The sequence below is a fragment of the Chiloscyllium plagiosum genome, unplaced genomic scaffold (genome assembly GCF_004010195.1).
Source record: "Chiloscyllium plagiosum isolate BGI_BamShark_2017 unplaced genomic scaffold, ASM401019v2 scaf_1311, whole genome shotgun sequence".
Taxonomy (NCBI): Eukaryota; Metazoa; Chordata; class Chondrichthyes; order Orectolobiformes; family Hemiscylliidae; genus Chiloscyllium; species Chiloscyllium plagiosum.
The window spans coordinates 6,442-21,181 of record NW_025215227.1 but is presented as its reverse complement, the minus strand read 5'-3'; the positions used below and the strand labels follow the sequence as shown (position 1 = coordinate 21,181).

At 39.7% G+C, this 14,740-nt stretch overlaps 1 protein-coding gene across 1 annotated transcript in view; it reads left to right on the top strand.

The window, feature by feature from the left end:
- LOC122548221 (cGMP-inhibited 3',5'-cyclic phosphodiesterase B-like) overlaps positions 1-13,218 on the top strand; it is a 41,941-nt gene extending 28,723 nt beyond the window's left edge. Inside the window, exon 2 of the mRNA XM_043686767.1 lies at positions 11,513-13,218. Coding sequence (XP_043542702.1) covers positions 11,513-11,548 — 36 coding nt within the window. The 3' untranslated portion in view covers positions 11,549-13,218. The remainder of the gene's footprint in view (positions 1-11,512) is intronic.
- Positions 13,219-14,740: the final 1,522 nt, after the last annotated feature.

Below are 14,740 nucleotides of genomic sequence, written 5' to 3'. Positions count from 1 at the left end.
ATTCTCTGAAGTACTGTGGAATGTATCTGAACCAAGACTTTTCTTGAATAATTCAGGACAGGTTGTGTCTGGGTTGGGCATATTAAGAGGAAGCAGATCTATTAAGTACATTGTAGAGGGAAGGTCTCAATGGGAACGAGGAAGGAAGAAAATGTTAATACCAGTTGGCTTCAAACCTAGCTCAGCAGGGGGGTGGGAACCTGAGATGTAGTTCCAGTGCACTGGTGGATGAGAATAGGGAGGGCATGGGCAAGATTTCATGGTCACAGGAATGTGCTGGCAGACAGCAAGCTGGTTTGAAGTGTGTCTACTTCAACACCAGAAGTATCCGTAATAAGGAAGGTGAGCTTAGAGCAAGAATAGGTACCTGGGACTTTGATGTTGTGGCTATTTCAGAGACCTGGATAGATCAGGGTTAGGAACTGATGTTGTAGGATTTAGATCTTTCATTAAGAACAGGGAAGGTGGTCAAAGAGGGGGAGGTGTGGCCTTTTTAGTCAAGGACAGTATAACGGTGGCTGAAAGAACTTTTGGTGAGGACACGTCCACTGAGGTGTTATGGGCCAAAGTTAGAAACTGGAGAGGAGAGGCCACAGTGCTGGGAGTTTTTTGTAGGCCTCCGCAGAGCTCCTGGGAAGTCGAGGAGAGGTTCAGCAGAACGATTCTGGGTAGATTGAAAGGAACAGGGTAGTCATTATGGGGACTTTAGCTTTCCCAACATTGACTGGAAATGCTATAACTCTAGTATGTCGGATGGATCAGTCCAATGTATACAGGAGGGTTTCCTGATACAGTATGTCAAAGGGCCAACAAGGGGAGAGGCCACACTGGATCTGGTGCTTGGTAATGAATCAGGCCAGGTGATTAATTTGGTGTTAGGTGAGCACTTTGGAGAGACTGACCATAATTCGGTTACGTTTAGTTCAGCAATGGAAAGGGATAAGCACATGCCTCTGTGTGAAGTACTTGCCGCGTGTATTCCCCCTTAAATGTTCCACCTCTCACCTTGAAAGCGTTCCCTCTCGTTATGGAATCCTTCACCCAGGGAAAAAGCTTGTCTCTCTCTACCCTGTCGACACTCTTCATGATTTTGTAAACCTCGAACAGGTTCCCCCCTCAATGTCCTTTGTTCTAATTAAAACAAACCTAACCTATTCAACCTCTCTTCATAGCTAGCACCTTCCATCGCAGGTAGAATTGTTGTAAACCTGCACTGGAGTTCAATGCAGATAAATGTGAGGTGGTTCATTTTGGGAAGGACAACAGGAAGGCAGAATATTGGGTCAGTAGAAAGATTCTTGGTAGTGTAGATGTGCAGAGGGATCTTGGTGTCCATCTACATAGATCCCTGAAAGTTGCCACCCAGATTGATAGTGCTGTTAAGAAGGTATACAGTGTGTTAGGTTTTATTGGTAGAAAAATTGAGTTCCGGAACTGTCATGTCAGGCTGCAACTGTACAAAACACTAGTGCAGCCGCACTTGGAATATTGTGTACAGTTCTGCTTATATGAAGAATGTGGAAGAATTGGAAAAGGTGCAGAGGAGATTTACCAGGGTGTTGTCTGGTCTGGAGTGAAGATCTTGAGAAAAGGCTGAGAGACTTGGGTCTATTTTCATTGGAAAGAAGAAGGCTAAGAGGGGATTTGATAGAGACCGACAAGATGATCAGAGGATTAGCTAAGGTAGATAGTGAAAGTCTTTTTCCTAGAATAATGATGTCAGCTTGTACAAATGGTCATAGCTGCAAATTGAGGGGTGATAGATGTAAGACAGATGTCAGATGCAGGTTCTTCACTGAGAGAGTGGTAAGGGCGTGGAATGCCCTGCCTGCCAATGTAGTTAACTCAGCCACATAAGGGGCATTTAAACAATCCTTGGATAAGCAAATGGATGATGATGGGATCGTGTAGGAGGATGGGCTTAGATTAGTTCACAGGTCGGTACAACATTAAGGGTGGAAGGGCCTGTTCTGCGCTGTATCGTTCTATGTTCTAAAGTAGTTTTTTAGCAAATAAAAAGGCTGGCACAGGATGCAGAGATCTGGAAAGACCAGGGTCCAGAGATCTGGAATGTACAAAGGATCTGTCTTTTGATAGACCACAAGTTATTATGATGCCACTGACAGCCAGTGAATGTGCTTATTTTTCATTCTACTTGATATTTTTGTCAGCTATTTTATAATTCCCCCGGTAAAGTATTTTTTTCCCCACTCTTCTTTTGCTGTGGTCATTTTCCTCCCATTTTTGCATTCAGGTTCAATCCGCAAAAACATCCCACTTTGATTCATGTCAGAATTCCTAAATGCTAGTGCATCAGTCTCATAAACAGTCAAAATGTATTGGTAGCTCCTTGTATTCCAGAAGATTGGAATACAAAGAGAAAGTTATGTTTTGTTTGTACATACCCTTGATCAGATTTCACCTGAAGTAAAGTATTTTGATAAAGGCAGCGTACATCAGAAGGATATTTTAACTTTGGGGTGGGTGGAACACAGATTCATGACTGTATATTTGGGCTTCAAGAATTATGTTTTATGTGGAAAGGCTGCATGAATTAGCTTATTAATTTACATTCTGTAATCTTGAGGACTGATTAATCGAAGTATTGAAAATAATAAAGGAATGATAAAGTAGATACAAGCAAGCTGTTCGCTCTGGTGGGTGATATTGAGAACAAAGGAGATTCCAATTTACAGTTAGAGCTGGAGTATTCCACAGTGAAGATAGGAAGCAGTTGCAATTTCTGCAGGATATTTTGTTGTAAATTGTAATCCACTTAATTTATGTTTTGCTTTTAGGAAAGATGGACCTGTGTGGCTTGGCAGTCCTAGTTAGCATAGACTGGCAGATAGTGGGCTTCTGGAATATTCAGTAAAATGACATGTGATGACTTAATCTTCACATTGCTCTTCCTTCCAGCAGTGAAATTCCCTATTTCCCATTGGCAGCACACTTTATACATTCTGTGACAATGAAGAAAATGGCATTGTAACTGTCATGTACTTTCCAGGATTTGTTTAGAATAAATAATCTTTCAGAAATAAGGAACAGAAGCAAAATAACAAGAACTAAAAAGGCCAAGTTCTTACTTTCCTGTTCAGATAGGTTGCAAGTTTTTTTCACAATGAAGCTCATCTGTCCAAAATAGGACAAACAGAGCTGTTACAGAGTATTAGCAATATTTTCTTCATTGACTTGGTACTTCCTGTAAACTAGAGTTAGGAATGCTGACTCTGATCAGTGAAAATATGGTGGAAGCACTGAAGGAAAGCAGGAGCAGTGTAGGAATGTAACCAGACACTACATTGTTCATAGTTTCTGAAAATCTGTCTGAAAAATGTCTTTCATGAGGTATTTCTAGTGTAACTGAAACTCTACAGGTACAACAAAGATGAAATGCAACCTTCATGTCAATTTAGTTAAAATCAAGCCACAAGGTATCTAGTTAGTTGCAAGAATAGATCTGATATAATTTAGCAGCTACAAGAGAGAAATGGGATGCAGTGATTGCATTGTCAAACTGCTTATGTGAGTATAAACAGATGAGGGATTGCGAGAACAAGCACTCCAGAATCTGGCTGATGTCTTGGAAACTGTTTGCGTCATGATTACCAGCAATTAGTTTGCAGGCCTGTTATTTTTAAAAGCACTGCAGGCTGAGTTGGACTGCAGTTTCTGATAATGAAAACAAGTGACCTTCGACACGTATGTTATTCTGAACCTAACCTCATAGGTGTTGTAACAGAAATTGTTACGTTTGCCCTTCAAAACTTCATTTTTTCCACATTCTTCATTCTCTATTTTATCAGACTTCAGAGCATATGAGTTGCATATGCACCATTTGCACAGCCCAAGTACAGACAGTGTAAAAGGAAAACACTCCAGATGATGGAAATCTGAAATAAATATAGGAAGTGCTGGAGACAGTGTGCAGGTCTGACAGCATTTGTGGAGAGAGAAACAGAGTTAACATTTCGAGTTGGATATGACTTCTTCAGAACCAAAAGGGGCTGGAAAGTGGTTCTTTTGCTATTGATGAAGGAGTAGGAAGTGAGAGTGGAAAAGATGGTGGCGTGTTCAGTGCAAAAGGCAGAGGGGTGGGTTCTCATGGTGAAAAAGAGTTGGTGATGTAAAATGGAAGTAAATGAAGATGTGAAAAAGAGAAAATGAGTCTGCTTTGCTGCAAGCAAAGTCAGCAATACGTGATCATGTTGGAAGTTTGGAGTGTGGGTAAATAAAGGTCATACTGCAAAGTTGTGGAAGTGAACCCATTTGTTGTTCTGGAAAGGAAGTACGAGTTGATGTTTGATATCGGAACGAGGGCATGGAAATAGACCATTCACTATCTCGAGCCTGATCATTTTCTAGGTCCTGGCAAATCATCTATCTCAATACATATGTATGTGTACATAGTAAACCTCTGCGATGTTCTTCTCTCCATATCCTTGATGTCATTAGTCTCCAGAAATTTATCCATCCCTGTCTTGAACATGCTAAATTAGTCGTCCACATTCTGTTGGTGTAGTACAGAATTTGAACAATTCAGCGCCTTCTGAGTGAAGAAAGTCCTCCTCCTTTCTGTCTTAAATCGGCGAATAATCATTGAGATTGTATTCTCTGGTTCTAGGCTCATAGAAACATAGAGGATAGGAGCAGGGTTAATTTGACCCTTCAAACCTGCTTCATCGTTCAATATGACCATGGCTGATCAATGAACTTAGGACCCACATCCAGCTCTCCTCCCATATCCATTCATCTCTTTAGCCCCAAGAGCTATTTCTTTGTCCTTCTTCAAACGACAATATTTTTGCCTCAGCCACTTTCTGCAGCTGGGAATTGCACAGGTTCACTACTCTTTGGGTAAAGAAATTTTTCCCCACATCCATCCTAAAAGATTTGCCCCTTACCCTCAAACTATAGCACGTGGTTCTGAAGTACCCCACAATTGGGGGCGTCCTTCCTGCATCTATCCTGTTAGACGTTTATAGGTTTATATGGGTTTCCCTCTAATTCTTCTAAACAGTGAATACAAACCTAACTGACGAAATTTCTCTCCATATGTCGGTCTTGCCATCCCATGAATCAATATGGAAAACTTTGCTGCACTTCCTCTATAGCAAGAACATTCTTCCTCAGATGAGATCAAGATTACATAAAAAATAAGGTGTGGTCTCATCAATGCACTGTATAATTGCAGCAAGATACCTTTTTTCCTGTACTTGAATCCTCTTGCTATTAAGGCCAATATACAGTTTTCTTTCTTTCCTGATTGCTGTACCTGCTTGCTTACTTTCAATGAAGGAAAAACAGGTCTTGAACGTGTTCGTCTATCAATTTACAGCCATTCAAATAATAATCGGCTGCCTTATTTTTGCTACCAAGTTGGATAACATTACATGTATCCATTATTATACTGCATTTAACAAGCATTTGCTCATTACTCAGCCTGTCCAAATCACACTGCAAAATCTCTGCACCCTCCTCACAGCTCACACAGCTTTGTTTCATCTGCAAATTTTGAGATTTTCGATTTAGTTCCCTCATCTGAATCATTAACAAATATTGTGAATATCTGGAGTCGGTGTACCAATCCCTTTGATCCTTTACTAGTCACTGCCTGCCATTCAGAAGAAGTCCTATTTTATTCCTACTTTGTTACCTGACTGTCAACCAATTTTCTATCTGTTTCAATATACTAGTCCCAATCCCATGTATTTTGATTTTACAGATCAATCTTTTACATGCAATTTTTGTCAAAAATCTTCTGAAAGTCCAAATAAACCATATGCATTGGATCCCCCTTCTAGTTATATCCTCAGAGTTCCAGTAGATTTGTTGAGCATAATTGCCCTTTTCTAAATCCATCTTTGCTGTGTTTGATTCTACAATTATTTTCTAAGAGCTCTGCTATAAAATCCTTGATAATGGACTTGAGCGTCTTTTCTATTTGTGATGTTACAATAGGATGTTCTTGCTTAAGAGGGAATGCAGCAAAGTTTACGAAATTGATTCCTCCGATGACGGAACTAACAGATGAAGAAAGTTTGAATTAGTTAGATCTATTCACTGGTCTATAATTCCTTGTTTTCTCTTGACCTCACTTTTTTAAACAGTGGGGGGTTACATTAACTACCTTCTAATCTGTGGGAAATGTTTCACAGTCGAAAGAATCTTGGATTATATCCACTATTGCATCCACTGGTTTTAGGGCAATTTCCATGAGTACACTTGGATGTAGATTATCAGGCCCTGGGGATTTAGCAGCCTTTGAGCCCATCAATTTCTGTAACACCATTTCTCTACTAATGTAGGTTTGCTTAAATTCCTCCCTCTCACTAAACTTTGTGTTCTCCATCATTTCTGGTATGTTATTCATGTCCTCCTTTGTGAAGACAGAACCGGAGTATGAGTTTAGCTTGTAAGCCACTTCTTTGTTCCCCATTATAATTTCACCAGCGAGAGGAAGCATCTTACTGACATCCACCTTGTCATGTCTTGTTTGTAAGTTTCTGTGAGATCGCTCCTGGTTCTTGGAAATCCCAGAGAATTTAGACCCTAGCTTTCAGTAACGACTCAATATACAAGCCTGTCATCCTGAAGATCAGTCTGATGAATTCCTGTTGTATCCCCTCTTCGGTATGTATGTTATTCCTTAGATGAGGAGACCAAAACTTGGTGTGATCTCCCCAAGGCTTTCTGCAATTAAAGCCATCTTTACTTGTGTAATTAAATCCTCTTACAAAGCTCATTTGATTGTTGTGGCTGCATGCCAGCTTTTTGTGATTTAAAGTACAATTTGCTATTCTTTTTAATTTGGAAGAAAAAGGTAATGGTAGTGTTTATTCCTTCGATATTATGGAGACTAAAGGCCAGACTTTGTTTCTAATTCTTTTCAACACTCAAACATTAAACTTGACAAGTCATTCTGAGTATCAGTCATGATTATTTCGCAGTTTGTGTCCAGGACTGGTGATGAATGACTGTCTTTTCAAACAAATGATTGAAGAGGACCCACTTTCTGTAGTGCCCATGAAAACCATTGCTGATTGTTGAAAACCCCTTCTTGTTTACTAATGTCTTTTATGAAGGAAACCACTATCCTTTCGTGTGACTCCAGATCCACAGAAGCCTGCAAGTTGAGTCTCAACTGCCAACTGGTCAATTGGAAATTGGCAATAAATGCAGGCCTGGCCTGTGACATATGCATCCTGTGAATAGTTAAAAAATAAAGTTGGCACAGTGAGAAAAAATAAGATGCATTAAGGTGAGGCACATGAAGAGGCTTTGTGTCTAATCGCAATACATTTTGGTGTTCTGTGATTCGTAATTCCCTTCGTGTGGAATTAAAGTAACATCCTTGCAGGTTGATGAGGTTTCAAGTCAGCAGACTTAGAGGTGGAGAATTAGGAGTTGCTTTCCTGAGAACCTAAATTCCTGTGACTTGCATGGAGAATATTTTTTGTGTTGCTGATAATAGCATATAACTTGCAATATTCAACAGTTTCTGCAAATGTTTTGTTTTTACCTGAAGTCAGCCTTACTAAGTGAATGTGAGTCCTTTTCAATGTAAAGGTGCCTTGATACCAGAATTATAAGCCATTTGTGTTGTGCCACAATTTTTGTTTTATTCTCAAAAATCATCTTATTAGTGTATTATAGTAAATTCATAATGTCTGAAAGTGCTAGTATGCAACTAACTATTATTGACCAAATGACTTTGCAACTGCAATATCATGGCGAGTAGACAGTTACATTGAGAACAACCGTAGGAAATAAAGAAACTAGAATCATGCTTATTCGACATTCTGATTCCCTCTGTGCCTCTTGGCGGTTTCTAAAGATCTCATCGAGGCAGACAGCACTGGCTGCCTTTCCAATGAAGGTGAATATTTTTCAGTAATTTGAACAATCCATAGTTGAAATTATTTAATTCTGCCTTCATTTGACATTGATTTTATGTATCTTATCATCATTTACTTCAGCTGTTCTCATCTGACTCATGGGTAGATGGATGTAGAATCGTGATTGAAGCAGGTTAACATGGAGGAACTTAATATACATATATATATAGCGTGTGTTTATTGATATAAGCCCCGGAGCAAGTATCAGAAAGCTTATAATAACTCCTGTACAGTTAAAATAACACCCTTGTTTCCAGGGAGTGTTGCTGAACAAAGAAACCTTTGGAGTGCAGGTACATAGCTCCTTGAAAGTGGAGTCACAGGTAGATAGGATAGTGAAGAAGGCATTTGGTATGCTTTCTTTATTGGTCAGAGTATTGAGTACAGGAGTTGGGAGGTCATGTTGCGGCTGTACAGGACATTGGTTAGGCCACTATTGGAATATCGTGTGCAATTCTGGTCTCCTTCCTATCAGAAAGATGTTATGAAACTTGAAAGGGTTCAGAAAAAGTTTACAAGGATGTTGCCAGGCTTGGAGGATTTGAGCTACAGGGAAAGGTTGAATAGGCTAGGGCTGTTTTCCCTGGACCATCGAAGGCTGAGGGGTGACCTTATGGAGGTTTATGAAATCATGAGGGGCATGGATAGGATAAATAGGCAAAGTCTCTTTCCTGGGGTGAGGGAGTCCAAAACTAGAGGGCATAGGTTTAGGGTGAGAGGGGAAAGATATAAAAGAGACCTAAGGGGCAACATTTCATGCAGAGGGTGGTACGTGTATGGAATGAGCTGCCAGAGGAAGTGGTGGAGGCTAATACAATTGCAACCTTTAAAAGGCACCTGGATGGGTATACGAATAGGAAGGGTTTGGAGGGATATGGGCAGGCTGCTGGCAGTTGGGACTAGATTGGGTTGGGATATCAGGTCGGCATGGACGAGTTGGACCGAAGGGTCTGTTTCCATGCTGTACATCTCTATGTCTCTATGATCCTATGAGTGTCTAATTTAAAAAAAATCCTAGTCCAGTTCCACAGCCTGATACATGTGTAATACTTGTGATGTGCAAAAGTTTTCCCTTCATATCATTGTAACCTCTGCTTTGCTGTGGAATTTCCTGAATTCAACTTTCTTGAAATATTGTGAAATGAGTTCCATTGCTAGTCTCAGTACGTATCAAAAATTCAAGATTTTTCTTAATTACAGTAGTGACTAAAATTTTTGGAATGTTTAATGGCTGAAGTGTTATGAGAATCCTGAGGTTCTGTCAGATGCTATTTTTAATGAAAGTTTTTATCTAGGATTCACTGGCAAGTTGTCAGCCTTAGCTTAATGGTGACACTGACCTTTGCATCAGAAGGAGGTTGTCAAAGTCTTGTTTTGAGACTTCTCAATACGATCTATGCTATTAATGCAGTCTCAATCCTAGTGTCCTCGTTGATGTGATCACAAGGTAGCTGTGACAGGAGAAAGGCATTTTATCAATTTCAATTTATTTAGCCAGGTAGAATCTACAATCCCTCTGTTATTGTAGTGAACTGGCATTGCCTAATTTAGAGCAGTACTTTGGAATTTTGCATTTCCTATGCACTCTGCTTTCTTGCAGCCTTCTTTATTATTAATTTTCAGTGCCAGAAATTCTGATTAGTTTTCCTCAAATGTAAGTTGTCTTTTATTTTCTATAATGGTCATAGTCAAGTGTCATTGTTCTTTTATGTTCATAACATTTATGGACATAATGGACGTCAATAGTTCTTTTTGTCCAGGTCCAATGTTCAAGTAGTATATCATGCTAACTTAAGCATTATAGATTTAAGCCTGAATGCAAGACATTACACCGACAGAATGTTCACAACTCAGTGCAGTTAGAGTCATAGAGGTCGACAGCATGGAAACAGGCCCTTTGGCCCAACTTGCCCATGCTGCCAGTTTTCACAATTTAAGCTAGTCCCATTTGTCCATGTTTGGTCCATATCCCTCCACATCTATCCCATCCATGTACTTGTCCAAATGTTTCAAATGATGAAGTTGTATTCGCTATCACCACTACCTCTGACAACCTGTACCACATACTCACATCCTCTTTGTGAAAAATCTGTCCCTCTGGACTCTTTTGTGTCTCTCCCCTTGCACCCCTTAAACTTATGCTGTCTAGTTTTAGACTTTCCTACCTTGGGGAAATCAGTCAGCTATCTTATGTATGCCCCTCATGATTTTATCTCCCTCGATAAGGTCACCCCTCAGTCTCCTGTGCTCCAGGAGAAAAGTCTCAACCATCAAGCTCTCCTTATAATTCAAACTTTTCAGCCTAGGTAGCATCCAAGTAAAGATACTAAGGGAATGATGCATTCTTTTAGAGGTTATGTTCCGGCATCTTTCCAATTGATCATGTGAATATATAAGTCTCCCAGGGTCTTGTTTCATTTTGGCTGACTTTCTGCCCTCAAAACAATCTCAATTATTAAGCTCTTTATCTCATTGTTAGTTGTCAGTCTTCGATCAAAAATATTTTTATGGTTGTGACATGACTAAGGCTATCTAGGGATGTGAACGGACTCTGCAATAAAACTATTTTTTAGGTATGTCCTTTCTCACTTTCGTTCTCTTGTTAGAACCATTTCATTCAGTTTATTGCTAATTACTGTTCTGCAAATTATTGAAAGTGTTGAACTGAATTGATTTGTAGCCTAGAAATCATCTTAAGTTGGAATATTTGAGCTACAGGGAGAGGCTGAATAGGCTATGTCTCTTTTTCCTGGAGCATCGGAGGCTGAGGGGTGACCTTATATAGAGGTTTATAAAGTCATGAGGGGCATGGATAGGGTAAATAGACAAGGTCTTTCCCTAGGGTGGAGGGGTCCAGAACTAGAGGGCATAGGTTTAGGGTGAGAGGGGAAAGATATAAAAGAGACCTAAGGGGCAACTTTTCATGCAGAGGGTGGTGCGTATATGGAATGAACTGCCAGATGAAGTAGTGGAGGTTGGTACAATTGCAACGTTTAAAAGGTATCTGGATGGGTATATGAATCATACGGGTTTAGAGGTACTAGCAAATGAGTCTAGATTAGGTTAGGATATCTGGTAGGCATGGATGAGTTTGACTGAAGGGTCTGTTCCCGTGCTGTACATCCCTGTGACTCTATGACTCTTAGTGACTTCAATAGCATGGACACACTCATCCTCCTTTTACTGTCTGCAATATTTACTGATATTTTTACATCTACTATCCATGTACATGTGTGTTTTGTTCTAGACTGCTTTCTTAAATTCCCTTCACTCTCCTACTTTGATATTATTTATCAGTTTAATGTTTGAATCGCATATAATTAAATTTGCTTGTGCTATTGGGTGGATTTAAATTAGCTTGCGAGGGGTATGGGAATCTGAGTGGTAGCCTAAATTGGAAGACTGTAAAATTGATGACAGGAATTTGAAATGATGACAGGGAGATGGAAGGAGAAACAAAGCTGAGCATCGATTATGCTTTAAAAAGCACAATGTTGTCAATAAGTCACAGTTAAGGGCTTTCTACCTAAATGTATGCAGCATTTGCAAACAAGTAGACAGTCTAAAGACACAGCTAAAAGCACATGGGCATGATCTGATTGTCATTACAGACACATTGCTGCATGGTGATCAACACTGGGAATTGAACGTTCAAGGATATTCAACATTGAAGATGGACCGATGAGGAAAAATGGAGCTGGAGTTGCACTGGTAATAAGGGATGGGATCGGTACATTAGCAGGGAGAATCTCAGTCTAAGAGGAGAATGTCTGAAATTTGTTTAGGCATAAATAACACAGAAGGCCAGCAGACATTGGTTGGAATTATTTATAGGCCATCAAGTGTTAAGGGTAGTGATAATGTAGCATGGATAAAATGGTGATCAGAGTTGCCTTCATTCTCTAGATAGATTGGGTAAGCGAATTGAGGACTAAAGCATTGGAGAATGCATTTTCTGGAGTATGTCAGGGATGGTATTCGAAAGCAGTATTTGAGGAACCAATTGGTCTGTTTTTATGAAGCAGTTAGATATAGTTCTACGGGCTACAGGGATCAAAGGACATAGGGAGAAAGTGGGAATAGGGTATTGAGTTGGATAATCAGCCTTGATCATGTTTCAAAGACCTATTCATGCTCCTGTTTTCTGTATAGACTTCTGTTTTAGATCTCGTATCATGTACTGAAAAAATGCTAATTCTCAGTCTTATTTTTAAATTACCTTAAGGGATGAGTGACCAGAATTTGATAGAAATTTGTTTCATGTCTGAAAGTGAGGTAGTTCATTCTGAAGCAAATTTGAATAGGGGAAGTTTTGTAGGCATGAAGCATAAATGGACTGAGGTGGAATGGGAACATACATTAAAGGTATGATTGTACAAGGACAGTCCTTAAAAAATTCGTATGTGGTTTACAGGAACTATACGTTCTTTTATAGTGCATAAAAACAAAATCAGCCACAGCTAACAAAGGAATTTCAGGATTGTATAAGGCCAAAAGAAAAGGTCTGTAAAATTATGAGAAATAGCAGTAATTCTGATATCGGACATAACAAAGGAGGGTCATGAAAGGTAGCATATGCAATCTAGCAAAAAAAAAACTAAAAGACTGCAAAATCTTCTGTAGTTATGTAAACAGTACAAGTTTCACAGAAACAAATGTGTGTCCATTTCAGGCAGTGTCAGGAGAGCTTATAATGGTGAATAGAGAAATGGCAGAGAAGCTAAATGATTACTTTCTGTTTTCATTGAGGAACACATCAGAAATTTCCCAAAACTAGTGATCCAAGAAACTCGGGAGAATGAGATGTTGGAGGAAATTAGCATCAGTAAGAGGATTGTACTGGAGAAGTTAATGGACTTGAAAATTGATAAATTGCCAGGTCTAATGGTCTCCTCCCAGAGCATTGAAGGAGGTGACTATTAAGATACTCGATGCATTCATGATTATCCCCCCCAAATCCTCTAGATTTGAAATGATTCTTGTGGATTGGAACGTAACAAATTTTGCCCGACTGTTTAAGAAGGAAATGAGAGACATATAGAGAAGTACAGACTTGCTAATCTTGTATCAGTACTATGGAAAAATGATAGAAAGTATTATAAAGGATGGGAGAAGGGACACCTGGTTGGTAATGATCTGATTGGATCTCGTCAGAATGGGTTTGTGAATGGGAAACCATATTTGACAAACTTGTAAGTTAGTTAACGATGTTAATAACAAATTTGAAGGAGAGCTTGTGAATTGAATGTACTTAGATTTCCAGAAGGTCTTTGATAAAGTTTCCCACTGGAGACTGGTTAGAAAAATTAAAGTGAGATTGGGGTAATACAATAATAGGGGTGGCATGGTGGCTCAGTAGTTAGCACTGCTGCCTCACAGCACCAGGGACCCGGGTTCAATTCCCGCATTGGGCAACTGTCTGTGTGGAGTTTGCACATTCTCCCCGTGTCTGCGTGGGTTTGCTCCGGTTTCCTCCCGCAGTCCAAAGATGTGCATGTCAGGTGAATTGGCCATGCTAAAATTGCCCGTAGTACTAGGTGCATTAGTCAGGGGTAAATGTAGAGGAGTGAGACTGGGTGGATTGCTCTTCGGAGGGTCGGTGTGGACTTGTTGGGCCGAAGGGCCTGTTTCCACACTGTAGGGAATCTTATTTAAGAAAATATGCATTAATTATTGGCTGACAGAGGAAACAGAGTAGGAGTAATTGGAGCATTATATTGGCAGCTGTGATTAGGCTGCAGCACAGATCAATACTTGGGCAACTGTTGTTCACAATACAGGTAGTTCTCGGATAATGCGTGCTCCGACCGTGCGATTTTTCTTCTCATGTCACTGAGGAATTAAGGAACGGTATTTTCAAGATTGCTTACCTCAGTTCACAATAGCGAGATTCCAGCGGTAATTGTTTTGTGTGCTTTGTTCTGCACGAGCGCTGATGTCCATACTGGTCTTCGTGCCGTTCTGAGCATGCGCTGATGTCAGTTGCTGAGAGAGAGACTTTCTATGTGAGGGACTGTACAGAAAGCAGCTTTCTGAGATAGATAAATTGAGCAGCTTCCTGTGAAAGGTACTCCTAGATTATCTCTTTTCTTTTTGAAAACAATGGAGGGACATAGTGAAAAGAATGTTACCAAGAAGTGTCCTGGTGATAAAATTGCAGATAGTGACCACAAAATAAAATCTACAACTGTGGAAGAGAAGCTTGATATTGTGAAGTGTTTTGAGCGTAAGGAGAGAACATGTGATACAGCTCGCTTAACAGGAATGAGGAAATCTGCCTTCTGCACCATGTTGACCCTCTGTCCCTGCATTATCAATATTTTTTAAAGCACTGTGTTAAATTTACTTTTGTATCTTTGATAAATATGATTTGTACCTTTATTCATGCCATGCTATAATTTGTGTTACGCTTTTGGGTGATTTTTGAGTGATCGTGAGTGATATGTTTTGCTGGTCTGCTCCGAACTTGACTTTTCCCATAGGCTCCATTATTTATATTGTGATTTTCTATTAAGCAAGTTTTCGCTGGAATGCAACTAAAGAGTTATAGGAAAACTATGGATGTTTTAGAAGTGGAGAACTAATGTAGTATTTCTAAATTTTTGTATGATGGAAGTGGGAATGTGTGTTGTGAGGAAGATGTAAATTTGCCTCAGGAGGATTTAGAATGGCCAAGAACATAGCAGATGTAGTGTAATGTTGAAAAATGTGACATCCATTTTGATTGGAGGAACCAATTTGCAAAATATTTCTTAAATGGTAAGAGGTTGAATAGTACAGATGTACAAAGTGACCTAGGTATCGTTATTTTAAGCCATTGAAAGCTGCTGTGCAGGTAT